The sequence below is a fragment of the Pelobates fuscus genome, chromosome 7 (genome assembly GCF_036172605.1).
Source record: "Pelobates fuscus isolate aPelFus1 chromosome 7, aPelFus1.pri, whole genome shotgun sequence".
Taxonomy (NCBI): Eukaryota; Metazoa; Chordata; class Amphibia; order Anura; family Pelobatidae; genus Pelobates; species Pelobates fuscus.
Window position 1 is genome coordinate 107531804 of NC_086323.1, and position 24468 is coordinate 107556271.

The 24468-nt window shown below is 43.5% G+C and overlaps 1 protein-coding gene across 1 annotated transcript in view; it reads right to left on the reverse strand.

The window, feature by feature from the left end:
* Positions 1-11502, reverse strand: part of LOC134569187 (cytochrome P450 2D6-like) — a 65813-nt gene extending 54311 nt beyond the window's left edge. Inside the window, exon 1 of the mRNA XM_063428097.1 lies at positions 11320-11502. Coding sequence (XP_063284167.1) covers positions 11320-11502 — 183 coding nt within the window. The remainder of the gene's footprint in view (positions 1-11319) is intronic.
* Between the last annotated feature and the right edge of the window lie 12966 nt (positions 11503-24468).

Genomic DNA, 24468 nt, shown 5'->3' on the forward strand with positions numbered 1-24468 from the left:
GCGTGAACCAGGAGCTCCCTGCAGGCTAAACTGAAAAACCCGTCTCACCAGCCTCAACACACGAAAAATGGGGAAAAACAACCGCTCCCAACACGCTACCACGACCACCGACACCCCGAGGGGGTCACAGACAGCAAATATGCGCAAATTCCTCACGGCCCAAGCAGACCAGGCCGCTCAGGCCTCAGGGGAAACGGAAGCCTCAGGCACAATCCACACGGCCTTGCCATGCGGCGGACACCACGAGCAGGTACCTGTACCACCCGACCTGCCCCCTTCCCAGCTGGACTGGGCGACTATACTGAGCAACCTGCCCACGAAATCGGACCTCAAAGAGGCCAATGATGCCCTCCATAAATCCATCACCGGGGAATTACACGCCCTGAGGGAGGACATGCAGGGGATACACAGCAAACTGGCACAGCTAGAAGCAGACTGCGACCATGTCACATCAGCGCAGAAAGCAACTGCAGGCATCATAAAACGACAAGAAACACAGCTCCGCCAAATGGCCCTCCACATGGAAGACCTAGATAACAGGGGGCGAAGACAGAACCTCAGAATCCGGGGCTTACCCGAAGAACTGGACCAGACCACGCCGATCCGTGAAACTCTCACGGAAATATTTAATGCCCTCTTGCTGAGGCCGCCCAATACGCCCGTTGAGTTCGTCAGGGCACACAGGGCACTCAGGCCCAGAGGCCCACCGGAGTCCCCTCCACGGGACGTCATCTGTTGCTTACTGCACTTCCAAGTTAAGGAAGACATCTTGAAAAACGCCAGAGACCAACGGCAAATCCTACACAAGGGTGCAGAAATACAACTTTACCCAGATTTATCTCCGGCGACCCTAGCATACCGCAGGGCCATGCGCCCCCTCACGAGAGTACTACAGGCCAACAAAATTAGATACCGCTGGAGCTTCCCTAACGGATTACAAATCACGACGAATACAGGCCCTTTCACGGTGAAGAGCGAAGAAGACCTTAGAGACATTATACGGGAACTCCAATTGCCACAGATACAACTGCCTTGGCCAGACCCGATGGCCTTTTACACCTTCTCACCTGAGACACAGAACAGGCCGCAGCAAACACCGAGGCCTCGGAGAACGAGACAAAAAACCACGCGCCCCTCAGGCGCCAACATGTAAAGAGCCGGGCACTTTGGGCCCCCCAACCCGAGGTCCCCCACCGGCACCACTGACAAACTGAGCAGTCGATCCCATCTCGGACCCGAGAAATCAGAGACTTTGGACACACCAAATAGATCCCGCTACGCTGAAACTAACCACACCAAAGAAAGACACGATCCCCTACGATGACAAGGAAGCTACGGAGATCGAACACACAACACGGGCTCCACAATTCGGTGGAGCAGGGTAACCTAACGGACTACATGGGCACTGAGGGGGCTCCCACTTGGAGGGAGGGGGGTAGCAGGATGGGAATGTAATCACTGTTGTTTCTCATTATATTAAATGCGCTGTTTGATAAGATCTGGAGGGGGGCCCTCCGCGCCGGCTGGGCCCGGCCGCTGTCACCCACCCGCCCTGTGACGAACTCCGGGGAGCAGGCGGGCGGTGGCGCCGGCGGGGCCCACCTGGGGCGGGGACCCCAGCCAGCAGATGTGTTAGAGAGACAATAGTCAGGTAGAAACCACTCAGCCCGGACCGCCAGCACGGTGGACGCCACGGGGCACAGGGGAGGAGGGAGCCTGGGCCCCAGGGGGTCCGCCACCTTAGCTACATCCAAAACGCCTGCAGCGGGCCTAACAGCTCCAAGGGGAATAGGACTGACTTGGAACTGACCCCAACCTAGGGGGCTCTAGCACTTAATCAGGATCTATGCACGCTGTCCAGAGGAATGGGGTTCTAGACGCAACTCACCAGTTAGCTTAGCCGGGGAGGCCAAGGGGGAGGGGGGTAGCGATACATTTGATGTTTTTTCTTTTTTTTAAAAAAAGTTTGAACTGCCAGTTAATCGTTTATACATGTTGTGATGAATAATTCAATGTTAATAATGTTGTTTATGCCACACCTAACAGTAGCGACCGGGCATGCCACGTACGTGAGTTGACTAACACGCACAAACCCATGGAAAGAAACACCTAGAGACGGGGAAGACGAACACATCCCATTATACCACCTCTTAAGAGCCGCACAGGGACACCAGGGGACATGTCACTGAGACGCCGACACTGACGCCCGGACACCCGACCTACGCCTAGTAGGAGAGACGCCGACCAAACGGTGAGCAACCCACGTGCACCACAGGTGGTGCCGCGGACTGCGACTCCCCAATGTCTACACCTAGCGGTCGCGAGACCGAGACGTACCCCACCCCTTACCCTACCCCCCCCTCGTATACCCTACTACCACCCTTACTAGACACCGGACACCCCCACCGACCACGACACACGAACTACTATTGCACCGCCCATACAGCAGAGACTAGGAACTAGAAGTGACACCCACCCGAGACACACAGGACGAGAGACATGGCCCTGACACCTGCTCCCCTACACGTTATCACCATCAACGCAAAGGGACTAAACAAACCGGAGAAAAGATCCGGGGCGCTGAGGGACTTTCACGAGCAGAGGGCCTCAGTAGTTATGATACAGGAAACACATTTTAAGAAAGGGGCTAGACCCAAACTGACTAATCACCGCTACACGCAAGGCTACTACAGTTATTATCACGGGGGTAAGGCAAGGGGAACAGCGATATTACTTCACAAGAGCGTGCCGTTCCAGGAGGGGGAATGCATGACGGATGACTAAGGCAGATACTTGTTCCTCAAATGGAAAATAGCAGAGCGCCAATACACGTTCGCGACAGTATATACCCCCAACACACGACACTACCGCTTTCTCAAGCAAACACTCCGCAAACTCATGGAGTTTTGGGACGGGACCCTCATACTAGGAGGGGACTTCAACGTGGCACTAGACCCAACATGGGACACATCATCAGGCACCTCCCATATTCCCACGCAGCAACGGCAAAACATTAAAACCTTACTCCGCAGTCACCGCCTGGTTGACTGTTGGAGAGCCCATCACCCAGATATGAGAGATTACACCTTCTTTTCCCACCCACACAACTCATACTCCCGAATAGACCATATATACACTACACATTACGACCTCTCACTAGTCACCGAAGCCACGATTGGAACGGCGTCATGGTCAGACCACGCGCCAGTCACCCTCAAATTAAAATCGCCACTTTTTCGCCCCACTACCCCGAAATGGAGATTAAACGAATACCTACTCACTAACCCGGAGATCGTAACCCTCATAGGCGACAAAATCAGAGACTACCTATCCCTCAATACCGCCGAACACACATCCCCGACAGTACGCTGGGAAGCGCACAAATCCGTAATAAGGGGACATTACATTCAACAAGGGGCGATCATAAAGAAACAAACTGAACTAAGACAGGCAAGCCTCCTCGAGGAAATTCACAAAACAGATGACCAAAACAAACTTGACCCAGACCACACACTCCAATCCCGACTCTTACAATTGAGAAGGGATTTAGCTACGTTAATCCACTCTAAACACCACAGAGACGCTGCTAGACATAAAGCCTTCTTTACCCTACACGGGAATAAGAGCGGCAAGCTTCTGGCAGCAATGCTGCGGAAACAGAGGCAACACACATATATAGACAAGATCAGGGACAAAAAGGGTACCCTACACCGCCTCCCATCGGACATCATGAACGCAATCCGCGCATACTATACGGAGCTATACACACTCCCGCAACCACAGACCGAACCAGCGAAGGCCCGCCTTCGCCACTTGATCCAATCATACTTGACGAGGTACCCAATGCCGACTCTAGACGCAGAAACTGCCGACGTGCTTGACGAGCCCATCACAATAGAGGAGCTGTCGATAGCAGTCAAGAGCACCAAACCCGGTAAAAGCCCAGGGCCGGACGGCCTGCCGGTGAAATACTATAAGACGTACGCGGAGGAGCTACTCCCACCAATGGTGGAGGCGTTCAACGCAGTACGGGACGGGGAACATATCCCCAAGCAAGCCCTGACGGCCCACATAACTGTCATACCCAAGGACGGCAAAGACAGGGAATATTGTGGGAACTATAGACCAATCTCGTTAATTAACTGCGACGTTAAACTCCTAGCTAAGGTCCTCGCCGCGCGCCTCACGAAGCACATCCCATCTCTGATCCACCCTGACCAGGTGGGATTTGTGATGGGGCGCGAGGCCCGAGACAAAACCATCAGGGCACTTACCCTCATGCACGGCAGCGGGAAGGATGTTGGAGGCCTTCTCCTGCTGTCCACATATGCGGAGAAGGCCTTCGACAGGGTACGTTGGGAGTACCTCTTTGAAACGCTCGCCCACATGGGACTGGGCCCCCACTTAAGACAATGGATAGAGGCACTATATCGAGAACCTACTGCCCAGGTGCTAGTTAATGGGGCGCTGACTAATGCCTTCACCATCCACAATGGCACCAGGCAGGGGTGCCCCCTGTCGCCGCTCCTATTCGCTCTGGCCTTGGAGCCGTTCCTTACACACATCAGACACAACGCAGACGTGACAGGCCTGACAACAGGCCCAGTACACCATAAGGTAGCGGCATACGCTGACGACCTGCTTTTTGTGGTGACCAACTCAGTGATTACTCTACCGAACATAATGAAAGAACTACAGACATTTGGGGACCTATCAAATATGAAAATCAACTACGGAAAATCACACATCCTAAACGTTAGCGTACCCCACACGAGAGCGGAATCCCTGAGACGCAGCTTCCCCTTTCAATGGGCCGAAAACAAGATTAAATATCTAGGAATTTGGCTGACCAAACACACGGGAGACCTGTTTAGGGACAACTTCGCGGTCATTCTACAGACGTTTCGGAGAGACATGCGGGAATGGTCATATCCCCATATCTCGTGGCTAGGGCGAGTACAGGTCATAAAAATGAACCTCCTCCCGCGCCTCTTGTACCTTCTTCAGGCCATCCCCATTGTAATTCCGAGACCCTTCTTTATAACTCTCAGGAAAGAGATGACCAGATACATATGGGGCGGGGGGAAACCTAGAGCAAAATTCTCCACACTGACCAGACCTAAGGATAAAGGGGGACTAGCCCTCCCAGATTTTCAACTATATTATGTGGCCACGCATCTACAGAGGGTTGTTGAATGGTCTAAGGACGGGGTACACAAACTGTGGAAAACGGTAGAGGAGACGGATGCAGGTAGACCGATCGCGGGACTCCCATGGAGTCGCGACTCGACGGAAGGACACGACATGTCCATATATACGAAAAACACCCTGGGAGTATGGTGGAAGGCCAAGAGACAGGGGAACTTGTCACCCTACCCCTCCCCCCTTATGCCACTGACACATAATGAGGACTTTCCCCCAGGACTAGACCCGCGAGCCCTCAGAAACATCATCCCGAACGCATACCCACGTCTACATCACACTCTCCAGGGAGGGGCCTGCAAACAGCTAACAGACATGCTAGAGGAAACGCCCCCCACATTTATGCACCGCTTTCGTTATGCCCAACTTATAAACTACATACACACCCTACCACAGGGACCAGCGCTCGGCAGGGAATGTACCACAATAGAGAGGATCAGCGCGCACCCAGACCCACTCCCACACGGGATATCCTCCTTGTACTCCATGTTACAGTCGGAACTCCCGACTGAGCCGCCCCGTTTCATGGGCAAATGGGAAGCAGCCCTAGGAATCACACTCACGGAAGGGGAATGGGAATCGATATGCTACCTCACACACCACTGCTCCACACACAGTAAAACGCAGGAAACGGCCTACAAACTCCTGACGCAATGGTATAAGACGCCACATCTCCTACACCAAATGAACCCAAGCATATCCAGTCTGTGCTGGAGATGCGAAAGGGAGGAAGGTACATTGAAACATATCTGGTGGGATTGCGCACTGATCACCCCATACTGGCGGGGAATACACAAAATGCTAGGGAAGTTCACAGAACGACCACCCCCCCTGGAACCGGCAGCGATGCTCTTACACCATACACCAGTTCCCCACTCAAAATATAAAAAATCTATGACTATCAGAATACTAAATGTAGCCAAACGAGTACTCCCTCAATTCTGTAAGAAACCAGTGACACCATCAATGCTGTCCTGGTTCAACCAGATGGAGGAACTAAGGACTATAGAAGAACTGACAATGACGACAAACACTACCCCGACGACATACACTGACATATGGACATACTGGATCCTAGAGACGGCAAAGCCGAAATTCCAACTGGACCTTAGGACAATCACTGATGCTCACCTCCAGAACACTAGTTAGAACACGGAAACTGAACACCCAAGGCGACAGAGGACTACCGACAGACGACCAACCTGACCACCCCACCCCCACGTGCCTACCCTTCCCCAATTCCCAAAGAGAAAACGCTGACAGACCCCACTCAACTGCATAAACATACAGTAGGTCAACGTTACCCGAAACAAAGACACCCTAGAGGCCACTTGCTATGCCGTGGACACTTAGAGACCACACCCTTAGAGAACTAGAGAAAGGGACAGGTGATTACCCTGGACGAACTATGGCTCGACCTGGCGTAAATACAACCTACCACCACAAGACGGGGAACCCCACCTCCCACACTCAGACACACCCCCGCACAGACAAGACAAACTACTAAAACGGCACAAGGAAATACAATAGCCCGACGAGAGCACTATCACACACACCCAAGATGGGGGGCCGTATGGCACACTTAAAGGCACATACCAGCGGAGGGTCTCATACATACTACGGCTCACGATGAAGACGCAGACCACCAACGCCACATAACCATGGCAGAGTGTAAACAGCCACCAACCACCAAGCTAAAGCCGACAACACACATGACACACGCCAGAGACGACGGAAAGAGACACACACCACACCAACTAATAGGGACCCACAAATCCGTCATTGAAGTGGACAAGCAAGCCCGAATTAAGGGTATGACATAGAGTGGAACCCACCCGGTTTAACCAGCTGGGACATGACCTACCCAACACAGCATTCTACTGTTAATGATAGAGGGGGTAGAATTTTAGAATTTAAGGAATTTAAAAATTTACAATTGAAAGTTAAATGTGTACATTCATGACATCAGTTGAGAGCCACATGGCTCATGATCACTATACATACTTGAAGTCGTTAATGACACCAATTGGATCTGCGCATCCACGAACTTCCAAAAAACTGAGAGACCTGCGAGTCTCACCTTCACGACAGTTATTGTAAAGTTCCCAGGGACCTGCGAGTCCCATTCCTTCTTGCTTAACTCTTGTTGAAATGACATTGCAAATACGTTAATAAAAATCAAATTTACAAAAAAAAAAAAAAAAGATTGGGCAGATGGAAATCCTCAGTCTACAACCGATATATTCCTCATCCCGAGAAAGAAATGAGGAACGCTTTTAAAAGTTTGGCTTTGTAAATTTGATGCGATAAGTGTGTTTTTCTTTAATACCTTTTCACCCTCTTTGCATGAACCCGATTTACATATATTACTAATATGTTTCTGAACATATATATTATATTATTCACTCACTCACTCACTCACTCTCTGGGCCGGCCTAAGACATCATGCTGCCTAGGTCCAATGATAAATGACTATGGGGGATAATGTATAATAAACACAGGTTACTGGCTATGGGGGATAATGTATAATAAACACAGGTTACTGGCTATGGAGGGATAATGTATAATAAACACAGGTTACTAGCTATGGGGGGGATAATGTATAATAAACACAGGTCACTGACTATGGGAGGGATAATGTATAATAAACACAGGTTACTGGCTATGGGAGGATAATGTATAATAAGCACAGGTTACTGGCTATGGGAGGATAATGTATAATAAACACAGGTTACTGGCTATGGGGGGTAATGTATAATAAACACAAGTTACTGGCTATGGAGGGATAATGTATAATAAACACAGCTTACTGCCTATGGGAGGATAATGTATAATAAACACAGGTTACTGGCTATGGGGGGATAATGTATAATAAACACAGGTTACTGGCTATGGGGAGGATAATGTATAATAAACACAGGTTACTGGCTATGGGGGGATAATGTATAATAAACACAGGTTACTGGTTGTGGGGGGATAATGTATAATAAACACAGGTTACTGGTTGTGGGGGGATAATGTATAATAAACACAGGTTACTGGCTATGGGGGAGATAATGTATATTAAGCACAGGTTACTGGCTATGGGGGGGGGATAATGTATAATAAACACAGGTTACTGGCTATGTCAGTATAATGTTTAACAAACACAGGTTACTGGCTATGGGGGAATAATGTATAATAAACACAGGTTACTTGCTATGGGGGATAATGTATAATAAACACAGGTTACTGGCTATGGGGGATAATGTGTAATAAACACAGGTTACTGGCTATGGAGGATAATGTATAATAAACACAAAGAAAAAATAATACAAAAAAAAAAAAATGAATGCAGCTTCAGAATTAATCTAAATTGTATGCTGTCTAGGAGGTGGGAGGGTCTGGGAGGGAGGGTCTGCTGCTGATTGGCTGGAATGTGTCTGCTGACTGTGAGGTACAGGGTCAAAGTTTATTTAATGATGACGAATAGGGGGCGGACCGAACATCGCATATGTTCACCATCCGTGGCGAACGCAAACACGCTATGTTCGCAAAGAACTATTTGCCAGCGAACCGTTCGAGACATCACTATTGCCAGCACTTTTTGCCATCAGTTAAAATGAATGAATGAACTGTTGTAATGGACTGGAGGGGTGGCGTTGAAAAAAGGAAGTGATGTCAGCCAAACCGAAAGAAGAACATTGGATACTAAGAACTAATGGGGTGAATACTACCCTTTCACATTCCCGGAAGTGACGTCACCCGCGCGATCGCGTGTACGTGCGTGATGACGTCACCGCTAAGGGATAGAGCATTACAGCTGGAGCACTTTAGCCAGTTGGCTCGCGATTTCTTGCCACCAATCATGATGGAAGGCGGGGATTATAATCAGGAAGAGAACAGGATGGAAGCTACCAATTGAGAAAGCCGAACGGAATCGGCGAAACGCGTTTTGGACTCACCTATATACTGTATGTATCATATTGATTTTAAAAGTGTATGTTATAAATATTATTTTTATTTGATATACATATATCTGGTGCATCTTCCATCCTGCTAAAGAGGGAAGGAGTCATCCCAAAAGGACTCATATGCTCATTTACTTAGAGCCAGGTTACAGGCTCTTACCCAGGTGAGAAGCAATCTTCACCTTTATATGCATGTTTGTACACTGTTATCCCAAGGATTTCAACACCAGGGCAAGTTTTCCCTGTTTTCTTTCTCTTTATTTTTGAGGATTACATTTTATCTGGATTTAAAGGTGTGTGTCACCTAAAGGACACAAGGCAAGAGTGATTGGAGCCAATCCTCAATAAGCTCTGATCATATATATATATATGATCTAAGTATATATATATACATATACACACACACACATACACTGTCTAGGTGTATTTTACTATGAATATATATAGTTTTTTATATATATATTAATATCAAATTACACGTAGACTGATAATGATTAAATATATATATAAGTATTGTTATATATGTATTTATATATAATATAAAAAAAATAAACATGTAAATACGTTAAAAAATAAAATTAAAAAAATAATTAAAAATAAATAATTAAACAATATATAGATGTGTGTTATTTCATTCTAACTGTATTGTGATATTAATATATATATATTTATATCAAAATACACGTAGAACAAAATAATATATATATCTATATACATAAATATATACGTATATATCACTATATATATACCTATATATAAATAAAAATATATGTTTTAAAATTATATATATATATATATATATATATATACATATATATAAACACATACGTATATATACATATATTAATTCTACATATATATTTATGTAATATGTTTACATAATTAGGTATCTTAATTCATTACAATTAGCGGGACCTGCCTGACAACCCATGCTGAAAGTATAGGGAATTTAATTTGCTAGCACTATATTTAACCCTATAACTTTCGAAGACACCATAAAACCTTTACATGGGGAGTACTGTTTTACTCGGGAGACTTTGCTGAACACAAATATTAGTGTTTCAAAACAGTAAAATGTATTACAATGATGATATTGCCAGTAAAAGTTAATTTTTTTGAATTTTTCACGCACAAACAGCACTTACACGGACGATATTATTGCTGTGATACTTTTTACTGTTTTGAAATACAAATATTTGTCTTCAGCGAAGTCTCCCAAGTACAACAGTACCCCTCATGTACAGGTTTTATGGTGTTTTCAAAAGTTACAGCGTCACATATAAGGCTTGTGTTTCATTTTTTTCACATTAAAATTCGCCAGATTGGTTACGTTGCCTTTGAGACCCTGTGGTAGCCCAAGAATGAAAATTACCCCTATGATGGCATACCATTTGCAATAGTAGACAGCCCAAGGTATTGCAAATGGGGTATTTACAGTCTTTTTTAGTAGCCACTTAGTCACAAACACTGGCCAAAATTAGCGTTTTTTGCATTTTTCACACACAAATACTAACGCTAACTTTGGTCAGTGTTTGTGACCAAATGGCTACTTAAAAAGGACTGGACATACCCCATTTGCAATACCTTGGGTTGTCTACTATTGCAAATGGTATGCCATTATGGGTGTAAATGTTATTCCTGGGCTAGTATACAGTCTCAAAGGCAACGTAACAAATCTGGAGAATTTCAAATGTAACATGCTTTATTTGACCCTGTAACTTCCCAAAACACCATAAAACCTGCACATAGGGGGTACTGTTTTACACGTGAGACTTTGCTGAATACAAATATGTGTATTTTATTGCAGTAAAAGCAAACAGTATTATGACATTGACAGTTAAAATGTCATGTAGAACTAAAAAAATAACATTTATTATTTTCTCCCATTTTTTTCATATTAAATTAGGTTCTTGTATTCTAACTGTATTTTTAGTACTTGAAAACATCATACAACATTATACAATCTCCCAATTGCTCTTACAAGTCTCAATAAAAAAGATTTGCATATAATATTGCTGTCTTTCTCACATTAAATCACTTGCCAAATCATGTCACTTTCATTTAAAGAACATCACCAGTACTTGCCTATTCATAACTACAGAAGCAAATCAGTATTAATCCACTCCGTCCTATAAATTTCAATTTCCACGAGTCCTAGGTGACATACCTTGCAGAATGCGATGTGAGGATTTTTGAAGTCTACCTGCAGCATATTACCCACAAATGGCTTTGAAGGAGGTCCTGGGGGGAAGCGAGCCCATGTCTTCCTGCGTTTTATGAAGTCCAGCAGCAGAAGAGATATTATAAGTATAATTCCCAAAATGAAAACATTACTGAAAAAAGACTGCATTTCAAATAGCAAATCTATTCTGTCTGTACATTTAATTGTAAACCTCCACAATACAATAAATGTTTCCCAAAAGATACAGTGACTTCAAGTCTACTGTTTAACTTCTAATCTTCTAAACATCCACCTCCTAGAATACACTTTTATTGTATTAGAATTGTCTGATTGTCTTATCCTAGAGTCAGACTGCTCCTTTCTCTGTACTATCTGAAATCTTGTTTTATGTTCACCGTGTTCCAGAAGCCCTGTCTCTCACAGACTGTATATCTGCTCCTGTTTTATAGAACATTCTTTAATATTAGTTAATATTTAACTGAGTAGAATAGCAACTATAAACACCCTGTTTATGCAAAACCTTCCCGAGCTAAAGTGTGCCAATACCGCCTCCACAGCTCTACATGTTTAAAGGGCAGCACACATAAAAATCAGATATACTTGCAATATGTTATGTAGACGAAAGGTGTCCACCTAGAAGTAGTTAGTGGGTCAAATGGCTGTTTTCTACATGGACATGCAATTTACCTAGCAGTCAAACAAGTTTCCTTTTGCAGGGCAACATGTGCAGACACTGGTGTGAACAGAAGTCATAATGACAGATGAGAATGAAATACAAACAAACTAAGTAGATGTTCTGACAACATCCCCAACGAACAGTAGAAGGAAAGGGGAGGCATTAGAGAAGAAGACCACGCCTCCGACCAATAGGAGTAAGAAGGGGGAGGCGCTAGGGACTTAAAAGGACTGGCTGAAGAAGCCCAGGGAGGCGGGCGAAACGCATTACAGAGGACGTTGTTGAGTGTAGGACCCAAGAGTGTCATGTGATTGTGGATGTGTGGAAACCCCAAAGTGACTGCACGCTGGTGGCTTCTTTGTGTTTGATTCATGCTTACTGAGTTTTGGGTTATTTTCCCGCACACCCACCACCAAAGTAGGAGTCTTTAACCTTTTATGCTAAATAAATAGTTTTAGATATTATTCAATAGGGGGTCCTTGTCTCTCTATTCTTCCCATACTGCACAGAAATCCATACATCTTTCTGACGGAGTGGAGATACCTTTCCTGTCATTGATCTGTGGGATATATGCCTCTCAAGTGGAGCAATTCAAACTCAGAGCCAGGGGTGATCTGGTACTTGTGAGTTCTCTCCCAGACATTCTACAATATTTCTATTACAGCTATATCAGATAGTCTGCCATATATATGTTTTATTGTTTATTTTAGATATTCCACCTATTGCAGTTTTTTACGCGCTACGATATTTGGTATTATTTTAGGAGAGTGAAATGCAATGTTTTTGAAAGGCAGAGATGGATTTGGCCTTTCTGATGCTAGCAAAGACAATAACCGTGTCAATTGTTAAGAATTCAAAAGTAATTGCAAATTTTAATCCAAAATAGCCAAATGATTTTTCCCAATTCAGCTGTTTTGGACTAAAAAATAATAATTCACTTTATATTTCTGATGAAATAAGGGTAATTGTAGTGAATAACTGTAGCGGAGCGCTAGTCTAGCAGGGACTTTTCTCTTCTGGTTTCCTTCAAGATGACTCAGGAACAACAAAGGTAATCCATAGGAACAGGTAAATACAGCAAGGCAAGACAAGATTCTCCCAACACCTCCCCAGTAACTGGACGACACTCAGTTTAGGGGGAATAACTGAAGGTTTAATGCTGGCACACTGCCTTTTATGTGATTTTCCCACAAGATTACCTCCCAGGTGGGCCTTGTGGGGCACCGAGATACAAAGTTCACAGACCAATGAAACAGGGGTATACATAGAGACACTACCATACAGTATGTACAAGCCCTCCACCTCTGCCTGGTAGATAATTGAGGTAGATAATGTTATAACTCAATTATCTCCAGGCAGGAAAAAATCCATATTTCAAATTTTCCAGAAGTACCCCAAAAACATTACATATCCCCATAAATGGCCTGGATAGCTCTGATCTGGTTGAACAACATATGCAGGGGATCACAAATTCTGTGGAAGTCACATTTGACCGACCGCACGCTTAATTTCATGCCCAAAAGAGTTCCAGAGAATTAGGCTGTGCAGCCGGTCTATCTTCTCAGTCAAATAATGTGTAAATTGCATGAACGGACCATTATATGTATTTTGTTCTGTAGATTGGTTTTACCGAATAGCACTCTGTTCGTGCACTTTTAGGTGAACTTCGATGGAGGTAGAAGTAACATGCACTAGACAACCAAACACCGCGGTCTTTGATCATGTCCCAAGATGGCCGATGCCACGTGTTCGTCTATACGAACGACGACCACCCAGCTGACCGCTTGGAACGTGTGGTTGCGGTTTGTGGAGGTGTTAACTGAGTTAATGAGCGGCACACTCCATAGCTGGGTGGTCTGCTGTTCAGTAGTTTGTTCGGTTGTTGTACAAAACCGTGGGAACCATTTAAGGGAATGGATTTTGACGAACAGCCAGGCAAAACAGGGGAAAACATAGGTAACAAAGCCAGGGGAGTAAGTCTCGCACATTTAGGGTTACTTTCTCACACAGGGGGACAAGGAGAGGAGAAAACAAAAGGGATACGGACAACCTAGAGTTGGTATAAATAGGATAGCAGGGTCCTTTCTGCTACAATAACCCTTTATACTTATTTTATTGAAAATATAAGATATACATAAGAGTAACAGTGCTGTTCATATATAATTCAACAAAACAACAAATCTTACATTTAGCCCAAACAATTGCTACTACATTCTTTGAACTCTGTATTTTATTGAAAAAATAAAACAAAATAAATAAAACAGATTGCATTATGTTGGTCCTAACAGGTAAACTGTGAATTATTATTAGTAGTGGTGGTCGTATTTATAAATTGCCAGTATATTCCACAGCGATGTACAATTGGGGTAAAACAGACACTACAGTTGAGACAAATAAGTGCAAAAGGAACAGAAGGACTGATGACTTAACTTAACTTAGCTTAGACTTAAAGGACCACTATAGGCTCAATGAAGTGGTCTGAGTGCCAGGTACATCTAGTGTTAACCCGGCAGCTGTAAACATAGCAGTCTTAGAGAAACTGCTATGTTTACACTAGGGTTAATCCAGCCTCTAGTGGCTGTCTCACTGACAGCCGCTAGAGGCGCTTCCACGCTTCTCACTGTGAAAATCCCAGTGAGAAGACGCTTACGTCTATAGGAAAGCATTGAGAAATGCTTTCCTAAGGACTTATTGAATGCGCGCGCGCCTCTTGCAGCACATGTGTATTTGGCGCTGATGTCGGAAGAGGGAGGGGAGTTCCCCAGCGCCGAGGGAGCCCGACACTGGAAAAAGGTACGAGTTTAACCCCTTCAGCCCCCTTCAAGCCGGCGGGAGTGGGACCCTGAGGGTGAGGGGGACCTAAAGACCCTATAGTGCCAGGAAAATATAAAGTTGTCTAGATATATATCCATTGATATGATAATCTAAAGGTTATGGTGGCAAGTTGAATCAAGAAATAGCAGGGGTAATTTGAAAGTAATGGTTAAGGAGCTATATGATATGAAGTTACTGAGGATGAAATTAGGGGAGATGTGAAGAATCTGGAGAGTGTATTTAATGTACAGCCTCTAGGTAAGAATGAATGAAGAGAGACAGGACATGAAACATTCACACCACTAGTTTTGAACATCACATGGATCTGCTTCAGTGTAGGAACACATAACTCTCATGACTGGCGCACTTTCTAAATACAAGACTGCCTAACCAATGAACCATTAATTAAATAACAGATCCTGATCCCAGTCTTAAAGGCATAACAGTACTACAGATGCATGATATGTAATATTTCATAATAAAACCGAATATACTTCCAATTCAAATATTCATTAACAGTATATGACGACATGCATTTTCCAATAACCTAATAACATGATTGCCAAAAGTAACTTTAAGAACTGATCACATTGATGCTTCACATAATTCCCATATCAATTTTTCCATATCCATCTTTTCAACCGTTGAAATCATATTTCTATATCACAAAAACATCAACATGAATCAAAACATGATCCCTAAAGTAAGATTGAATTTCAATATAATATATCTCACTATACCAATATTAGATAATATTTACAATGACCTACACTACCCACCCCCCTGTACACAATTTTACACCTATTTTAAAAGTTTCTAGATTCAAAGTATAACTACATGTATGTTACTTTTTTGCTGAGTAAACTCTTAAATGGAAAAAACAATAATTACATTAATAATAATATTTACGTTTACTATTGTTACTTTGATATAAGTAGACTCTTTATTCATGTTCATTATATAGAGGTGTGGGAATTTGAAAAAAAAAATACTTGTCCAAGGGACTAAGGCATTAATTTACCATTTTTTTTATACTCTTTTCAAATTACTATTATTATTATTATTTTTTTTTTTACATTCTTTATTTTCGTAGTGCATAGGTATATGTACAGGCTTGGTAGGACATATCAACAAGATTATAATAGGCATGCGGATATTAAGTCTGACATGTCAAGGTAGCTGCACTTTTTATATAAGAAAAAGAAAAGAAGATGAAAACAAGATTAAAACTGAGTAAAATGGGCAGTATTTAATGCGTGCTCATGCAAGATTAATGGGCACAGTTAGAGACTTGGGTATTATGGTTAGGGAGATGTCGCTTAATGTACACTTTAGAATTAAATATAACCTGCTCATTAGGAAGCATTTTTTTTGTCACATAATTTCCAGGCATAAAGATAAGGCGTAAGGAGGCTAAAGTATATCTGTCAGAAATAGCATAAGTGTGAATCTGAGGTAAATAGGCAACGTACACAATAAAATAGCAAGTTAACCCCTTAAGGACACATGACGGAAATATTCCTTCATGATTCCCTTTTATTCCAGAAGTTGTGTCCTTAAGGGGTTAAAACATTAGACTATGGGTTACAGGAGACTAATTGAGTTCCCTATCCTCGCCAGAGGCAAAAGGCCCTAAGCAGGCTTGGTGAAGCTTAAGTTAAAGGTGATAATAGATATACCCTGGTCATAGATTATTTTACATGCTGTCAGCTCGTTCTAAAGGAAAGAGATGCTTTACAAGTGTGGAGATATGCTAAACAGTGCCTAATATGTAAAGAAACAAAAATCAAGATAAAATTACACCATGAGGTCGAGTGAGACAAAACTGGTAGAATCACTGGAGTCTTGCCAGTTAAGCCTCCCCAGTCCTCTGGGCCCAGATTACTGTTGCAGGCTAGCCTCTCCTGTATGCCGGCCTCGGCCGACTCCTACCACCGACCGGACTGAGTGTAGAGGCAGCAGAGTCCCGGCATGTTTGTTAGTCCGGCAGCTTCTACCACACCAGCCCTAGGTCCTGTATGAGCCTTTATCCTGTGCCCTCAGTTCCGGCTCCATTAGGGGCCATCCTAGGTAGGGTGGTCCTCCCAGGTGTTGGGCTGTGGTATGAGGGGTATTGATGTCCAGGAACATGGCTGTGGAGACCAGACCTAATATTCGGGCACAGAGGTTTGGGTAGCTGATATTTCTCTGCTAGTGTGATAATTTAGTCCAGGAAAGGGGGCTGCAGCCATATACCAGTGCTGTTAGAGCTGCCCGCTGGCTAACAACATGCCCAGTGTAGACTACAAGCAGCTATTTTATCAGTGAAGTGCGGGTATCCGAGGGCAGGGTTAGCTTGTTAGAATTTGTCCGTATGGCAACAGATCCCTTCAGTGGGGACCGGGATAACCCCCACCAGTCTAATAGGGGCGTGGGGGGGAGGGGGACGACGACCTGTTAAGAGTGTTACAGAGCTACTGTATAGTAGGTAGTCCGGGCGGCGGCCTTGCACCAAAGTTTTGATTTGCCCTAAGGGGCAATAAAACTTCCGATTTTGGAGCTTGCAGTAGCGCCTGCACACATCACTGTACTTCTTGGCTTATATGATAGTAGTGTGTCATGGATTTCAGCTGAAAGGACCAGATTCTGCAGGAGCCTCTCCCGCATGCGACCAGTCAGCATGGTGGTCAGGCCCTGCCCCCACTTTTCAAATGATTTAATATTTTTGGATATACTTTTAAAATAATTTTTAGATTTTTTGATATGCTGATATTTTATATATTTATTAGATAGATAGATAGATAGATATTTTTTTTTAAAAAATACTTTTTTTTTAAAGAGATTTATGGAGCAAAAGTTGCAAATAGGCAAGATCAGCAATGTACAAATATTTCAACAGCTGGTATTCACAACAGAGAAAGAAGTTTGCATATAAAATCAGTCAAATGGTTCATAATTGACGATGGTACTAAATATTCTCTATATAGAAGTTCAAGCTCTTTGTTTCAGAATAAATATCAAAATGCACCAATCTTTTAATAATATGCACTGGAGTGTCAGTGTTGAAGGAGACCGAAGCTGCCCCTATTCTAAATGAAAGACCCGAGACCTGGATACAACCCAATCTTAGGAGTAATGTTCTGATGTAGAAGATGAATTTAGCCGTAGTCAGAGGGATTCAGTGAGAGTAGTGGTGAAATGTGTGTGGCATGACTGAGTGTGGGTAAGTAAGAGTCAAGTATTTTAACTGGGCACTAGTACTAGGTGGGATAAAGTAGTATAGCGGATGGATGAGTAGTTTGGTTCATTTTAGAGGTTTGTAGAGAAAGTATATAGTGATCATGATTTTTAGCGAAATCCAATATTTTTAAGGTGGTCCCAGTTCCACCACTCATATCTGGTGTCACAATAGCTTGCATTTAAAAAAAAAAAAAAATAGTAATATACTAACTGTAATATAATAGCAGTCAGTTTCCTTCACACGTGTGCGTTTCAGGGCCTGCCAGGGCACAGTGTCACACCAGTGCAGCTCATATCTGGTGTAACAGTAGTGTACATTAAAAAAAAAAAACTAGAAATTTGACTGTGAAATATTAGCAGTCAGTTTCCTTCACACGTGTGCGTTTCAGGGCCTGCCAGGGCACAGTGTCACACGAGTGCAACTCATATCTGGTGTAACAGTAGTGTACATTTAAAAAAATGTACCCTTGGTGTTGTACGTGGCTGGGTGGAGGAAGAGACCTTCAATGACATCAGTGAGGACAAGGAACGGGACATGGCTAGCTTGGTATCTAACCTTGTGCAAATTGGGAGTTTGCGGTTGTGCAAAGGGACTGTTTGCGGTTGTTTGCGGTGCGTTAAACGGGGAGTTTGGTCTGTCACTATGAAGCGGGCGTAACCCTTACACTACCTGATCGATACAACATCATACCTGATGTTTTAAAGCACGTTATTCCAAACAATTTAGGAATGTTAGGTGATTTATGCCCTTTATGGATTAAAACCAGACTCTGCATCAACTATGTAATTTTCCATGGGAGTTTTGCCATGGATCCCCCTTCAGGCATGCCACAGTCCAGGTGTTAGTCCCCTTGAAACAACTTTTCCATCACTATTGTGGCCAGAAAGAGTCCCTGTGGGTTTTAAAATTCGCCTGCCTATTGAAGTCTATGGCGGTTCGCCGGGTTCGCCCGTTCACGAACATTTGCGGAAGTTCGCGTTCGCCATTCGCGAACGGAAAATTTTATGTTCGCGACATCACTAGTGACCATATGAAAACATCTTTGATCCTTATAGAGCAAGACTTAACTAGCCCAAATTGTACAAAAAAAGTTAAACAAACAGTGAATTTGTGCTTTCTATGCTTTTTTTTAAGTATTCTGTCCAAATGGGCCCATGTGTTTGTTTGTTTTACCCATTGATGTCCAGTGGAGTTCTTCCATGGTTAAAGTTTTGTTCCATGCTGGAGATCCACTGATCCAAGAAGGGGATCTGTGGTTGTCTTCAATAGAAGGGGATAAGTGTGTTGGCTTCAACTAACAATATCCACAACATCATTTGCTTGTGGCCATTTATGGAGGAGTTTGGCCAATCTAGGAGTATCTGAAATTTGGATAACTTTTGGGAGAATTTTAAGATCTACTGAAGGGAAGGTGTAATCTGGTCCCAATATGGATGAATGGCAGAGCCGTCCCACCAGTTTTCTTAAGCTGTGCTTCCAGGGTGGGAGTTCAGTCGTCCAGAAGTTCTGGTCTTGTAGGGACTTTAGTAGCAGGTAGTGTGGTGCCTAAGATGTTCCGCCCCTCCCCCACCAGCCTGGACAAAGCAGTCTGGTCTAAACGCATGGGCAGGTTGGAGTACCCTAGGATAGGATATGCTGGTGAAATCCCTAGAGAAAGCATTAAGCGGCCACTGTGCTTCCTCCAAAGTCTAAGGGTTGGTATGATTAAGGGATGTTGGGAGTGACACAGAAGTTCAATTGCACACATCTGCCATGGTACAGCTTCTAATCGGACCTTAACAAAACTCTGTTCTATCCATTACCATGTCTTCATCCAAACTGCTCCTGTCCACTTTCGCAGTCTAGCAAAGAATACTGCTAGATAATAGTTATATATGTTGGGGAGACACATGCCTCCGTGAGACTTTTCCCTAGTCATAACTTGAAAAGTTAGTCTAGGGTGTTTGTTAGCCCTTAGAGAAAAATATAAGAGGTTTATGTATCGCTAGCGCCTGGAAGAGTAACCGGATCTTTGGGAGAACCATCATCTTAATGATGTTGATTCAGCCCAGCCAAGAGATCAGAGGCATGAGCCATTTCTTGAGGTCAGCTGGTGAAGGACGGGAGTTTACCTTAAAGATCCCTGTTGTTGTAGGTTATATAGACTCTGAGGTATTTAATCTGAGGGCTGGCCCAGTGGAATCTGTATCGTTGCGATATTACAATTTTTAGGGATCAAAGTCCGAAAATTGGGTATATTGTGTCATGTCCTGTTACTTCGGCGGACTATTTCTGGCCATGGTTTCTGATATCCAGTACTCTTTTTTACAACTCTTGTTTAGTTTTTCTTGGTTTTTCTGGTTCTCTGTTCCATGTCTGGTTTTCTTTATGCTGTGTTTTCTGGGTTCATTCCTTTATTCCATTCCTGGAATTCCCAGTCTTCTGAATTCCTTTAAATGTTTGTTTTTTGTTGCCACACCCGTTCTTTTGCCATTTATCCTTTTTGTTTCAGTGTGTTCCTGCTAGCAGTGGACTAATTTTTCTGCTCCTTTCCTTGCAGGTAAGTACTGTGTGTTTTATTGTTGTACTATTAGTCATGCATATCTAGGCAGTTAGGACCCACCATAATTGGAGTACTTTGGTACAGTGGTGGGCTGCATACATCTTGCCCATTTATGTATGTCTAAATCTATAATGTTTATTACATATATAGTACTTCGTCATTTCTCCTCTAATTTTGCCTTGTATCTCTTGTCTTGTCTTATTTTGTCTTGTATTCCCAGTTCATGTACAGCCCTGTCCTGCCTTGTCCAGGTCCTGTTCTTGTTTCCCTCATGTCTTGTGTACATGTTCTGGGTTCTGCTTTCTGTCCTGCTCCGGTTCTGGGTTCTTCTAGTCTTGTCTTATCTTGTTTGGTGCCTATTCTAGTCTTGCCTTGTTTCTAGTACTGGATACATATCTGCATTTTATCAAGCTCCTGGGATCCGCAGAAGCTGCTTCAGGGCCCTGGCTGCACAAACCTTGGTGCTCAACACCAGGGGGTGTGTGGTTACCCAGCACCAGACCCTGTTAATTTCCACACTGTGACTCCTGGTCTCCGGACCACCACCCGTGACATATTACTAAATCTCACCATCTCTAAAATGACATTCAGTCATTTTTGCCAAGTTGGTGATTATAGCATCTAATAGATTGATTCACCCTTATTAATTGTAGGGGTTCCATTGCCAGTAAAAATAGCAATGGAGAGAGGTGGCATACCTGTCTCGTTCCATTGCCAGTCTGAAAGGGAAGGTCTAAGTTTGGAGGAAGGAGGGGCTACTCCCCTTTAAAAATCAGGGGTATGGCAGATGCCACTTTACTATTGATAAAGGTGTATCTCTAGTTAGTTTATGCACTCACATATAACAGAACCTTGAGTGGCTCCAATAAATCAGCATAGTACAATCCCCACTTATCTGTGGCCCCTGATGGTCACTTGACGATTAAAGTGCCTGGTGGTCAAGTGTGTGCAGACGACCGTAATCATTCTCTGGTCACAGCATTCAGTGATTCAGAGTGTAACCACCAAGATTTCTAGCCTGTGTTCTGACTCAGTAGAGAGCGCTAGAGCATGTTGGAGCAATTAATGTGATCTGCTCCTGATGGAGGGGCAGACCCCAGGCTCCCTGAACTGGACCGCTCCTCCTAAATCCCCAGAAGTACATGTCAGAGGTATCAGTTGATATGAATTCCACCCGCTTGATTATAAAAGTCAGAGTGTCAAGTTTTTGATAATTACATTTTAATAACAAGCAAACAAGGTCAATCTTGAATTTTGTAGGTCAAAAATGTTTTGCTCAATTTACAAAAATAATTTCTATAAATTTACAAAATGTTTTTCAGTAAAGAGATGTTATGTTATCCCCATGTGCATTATTGTTAGGATTTAAGCTTAAGAGCTAAACCGAATGTTAGATGAAAGCATAACGATATTCATTACTTAAAACAAATAAAAGTGCACCAAAACTAAAACAAAAGTCAGTAAAGTACAAAAATAGAGTTGGAAACATATTACATCCAGTGAGATGGGAGGAAGAAAGGTGGAGGTTACAGATGTTTAAAATAAACAAAAACCATTAAATTCCCAACAATCAAAGGCATCTTATATATCCTTTCTGAGAGAGTCCAAGTGTGAGTGTGCAATGTATGTGGAGATTGAAATAGACAGTATATTTGGTGAGCATTGCTTCCTGTTATTATTATTATTATTATTATTATTGCCATTTATATAGCGCCAACAGATTCCGTAGCGCTTTACAATATTATGAGAGGGGGGATTTAACTATAAATAGGACAATTACAAATAAACTTACAGGAACAATAGGTTGAAGAGGACCGTGCTCAATCGAGCTTACATTCTATAGGGTGTAAAACACATTAGGACAGGAATTTGCAATAAAATAAGGTGGGCTGCCCTTTAGGAGAGGGCAAGAGACAGGTATGTGAGGTAAGGGTTAGTCTTGGAGGCCATAAGCTTTCCTAAAGAGATGAGTTTTAAGGCGCTTCTTAAAAGATGCAAGACTAGGGGAGAGTCTGATGGCGGTAGGCTATTCCATAGGAAGGGAGCCGCCCGCGAGAAGTCCTGCAAGCGCGAGTTGGCCGTACGGGTGCGGACAACGGACAGGAGGTGGTCACGGGCAGAGTGAAGAGACCGAGAAGGGACATACCTATGGATCTGTGAGGAGAAATAAGAGGGGCTAGAGTTGTTCAGTGCTTTATAGGTGTGAGTTAGTACCTTGAATTGACTCCTATAGCATACAGGAAGCCAATGTAAGGACTGGCAGAGGGGTGAGGTGTGAGAGAAACGACTAGAGAGGAAAATCAGTCTAGCAGCAGCGTTCATTACGGACTGTAGTGGTGCAGTACGGCTTTTGGGAAGACCAATCAGGAGAGGGTTACAATAATCCATGCGGGAAATTACTAGAGCATGGACAAGCTCCTTGGTAGTATCTGGTGCAAGAAAGGGGTGGATGCGGGCTATGTTTTTAAGATGGAATCTACAGGATTTGGCAACATGCTGGATGTGAGGCTCAAAGGTGAGACCAAGACAACGCGCTTGCAAGGATGGACTGATGTTAGTACCAGAAATTTGAAGGGAGAGTGAAAGAGGAGGATCAGTATTAGGAGGAGGAAATACAAGGAGCTCAGTTTTTGAGAGATTGAGTTTCAGAAAGCGGGAGGACATCCAGCCAGAGATGGAAGAAAGGCAAGCAGTGACACGTTGCAGGACGGCAGGGGAGAGGTCCGGGGAGGAGAGATATAGCTGGGTGTCATCAGCGTACAGGTGGTAGTGGAATCCAAAAGAGGTAATAAGTTTGCCAAGAGAGGCAGTATAAAGAGAACATAGAAAGGGACCTAGGACGGAGCCTTAGGGGACTCCAACCGAGACAGGACAAGGGGAGGAGGTATCATTAGAAAAAGAGACACTGAATGAGCGTTGGGAGAGATTAGAGGAAAACCACGAGAGGACAGAGTCACAGAGGCCAAGCGATTGAAGAGTTTGAAGAAGGAGAGCATGATCAACGGTGTCAAAGGCCGCTGAGAGGTCAAGAAGAATTAGTATGGAGTAGTGGCCTTTGGATTTAGCTGCAATTAGGTCGTTAGTAACTTTGATAAGGGCAGTCTCTGTAGAGTGGAGTGGGCGGAAGCCAGATTGAAGGTGGTCAAGGAGAGAGTTGGAATTGAGGAAATGAGACACACGGGTAAAGACAAGTCTTTCCAGAAGTTTTGAGGAAAAAGGGAGCAGGGATATGGGACGGTAGTTAGAGGGGGTGGATGGGTCGAGGGATTTTTTTTTTTAGTATAGGTACTACAGTGGCATGTTTAAAGTCAGCAGGGACGATGCCAGAAGAGAGCGAGCAGTTGAAGATGTGTGTTAAAGAAGGCACGAGACACCACATGCTGACTCTTGAACTATGTTTTATGTTATATGCCTTCTGTTTTAAGCTTTTAACAACACATTGTCCACACTCCAACGCTGTCTGACACTCCACTCTTGTCTCATCCGCACACCTCGCACATCAGACACACTCTACTAGTCTGTCTCACTCATTTTACTTTAACCTACTGTTACTGCACGCTGTAAGTCTTATCGTTTTATACCATAAGTTATATTTACCTTGACAACTTAGTTACTCAGCGAGATTCAATTAGTCAGATGCAGCGACATCTATTAATGCATAAAATTAAGCAGCCACTCATGAGAATATATATGAATGCCAGCCTTCATGTTATGATAGAACGTTTAATGGCAAGGCTTACACTTTGTGTTATAGTCACTCTTTACTAATATAACTCTTCATTACCAACACAATTAAATTAGTCGCAACAAATTTACTTACGAATGCAACATGTCTTATAACAAAAATGTGCAACTGTATATCGTCATGACTTTGTCTACATT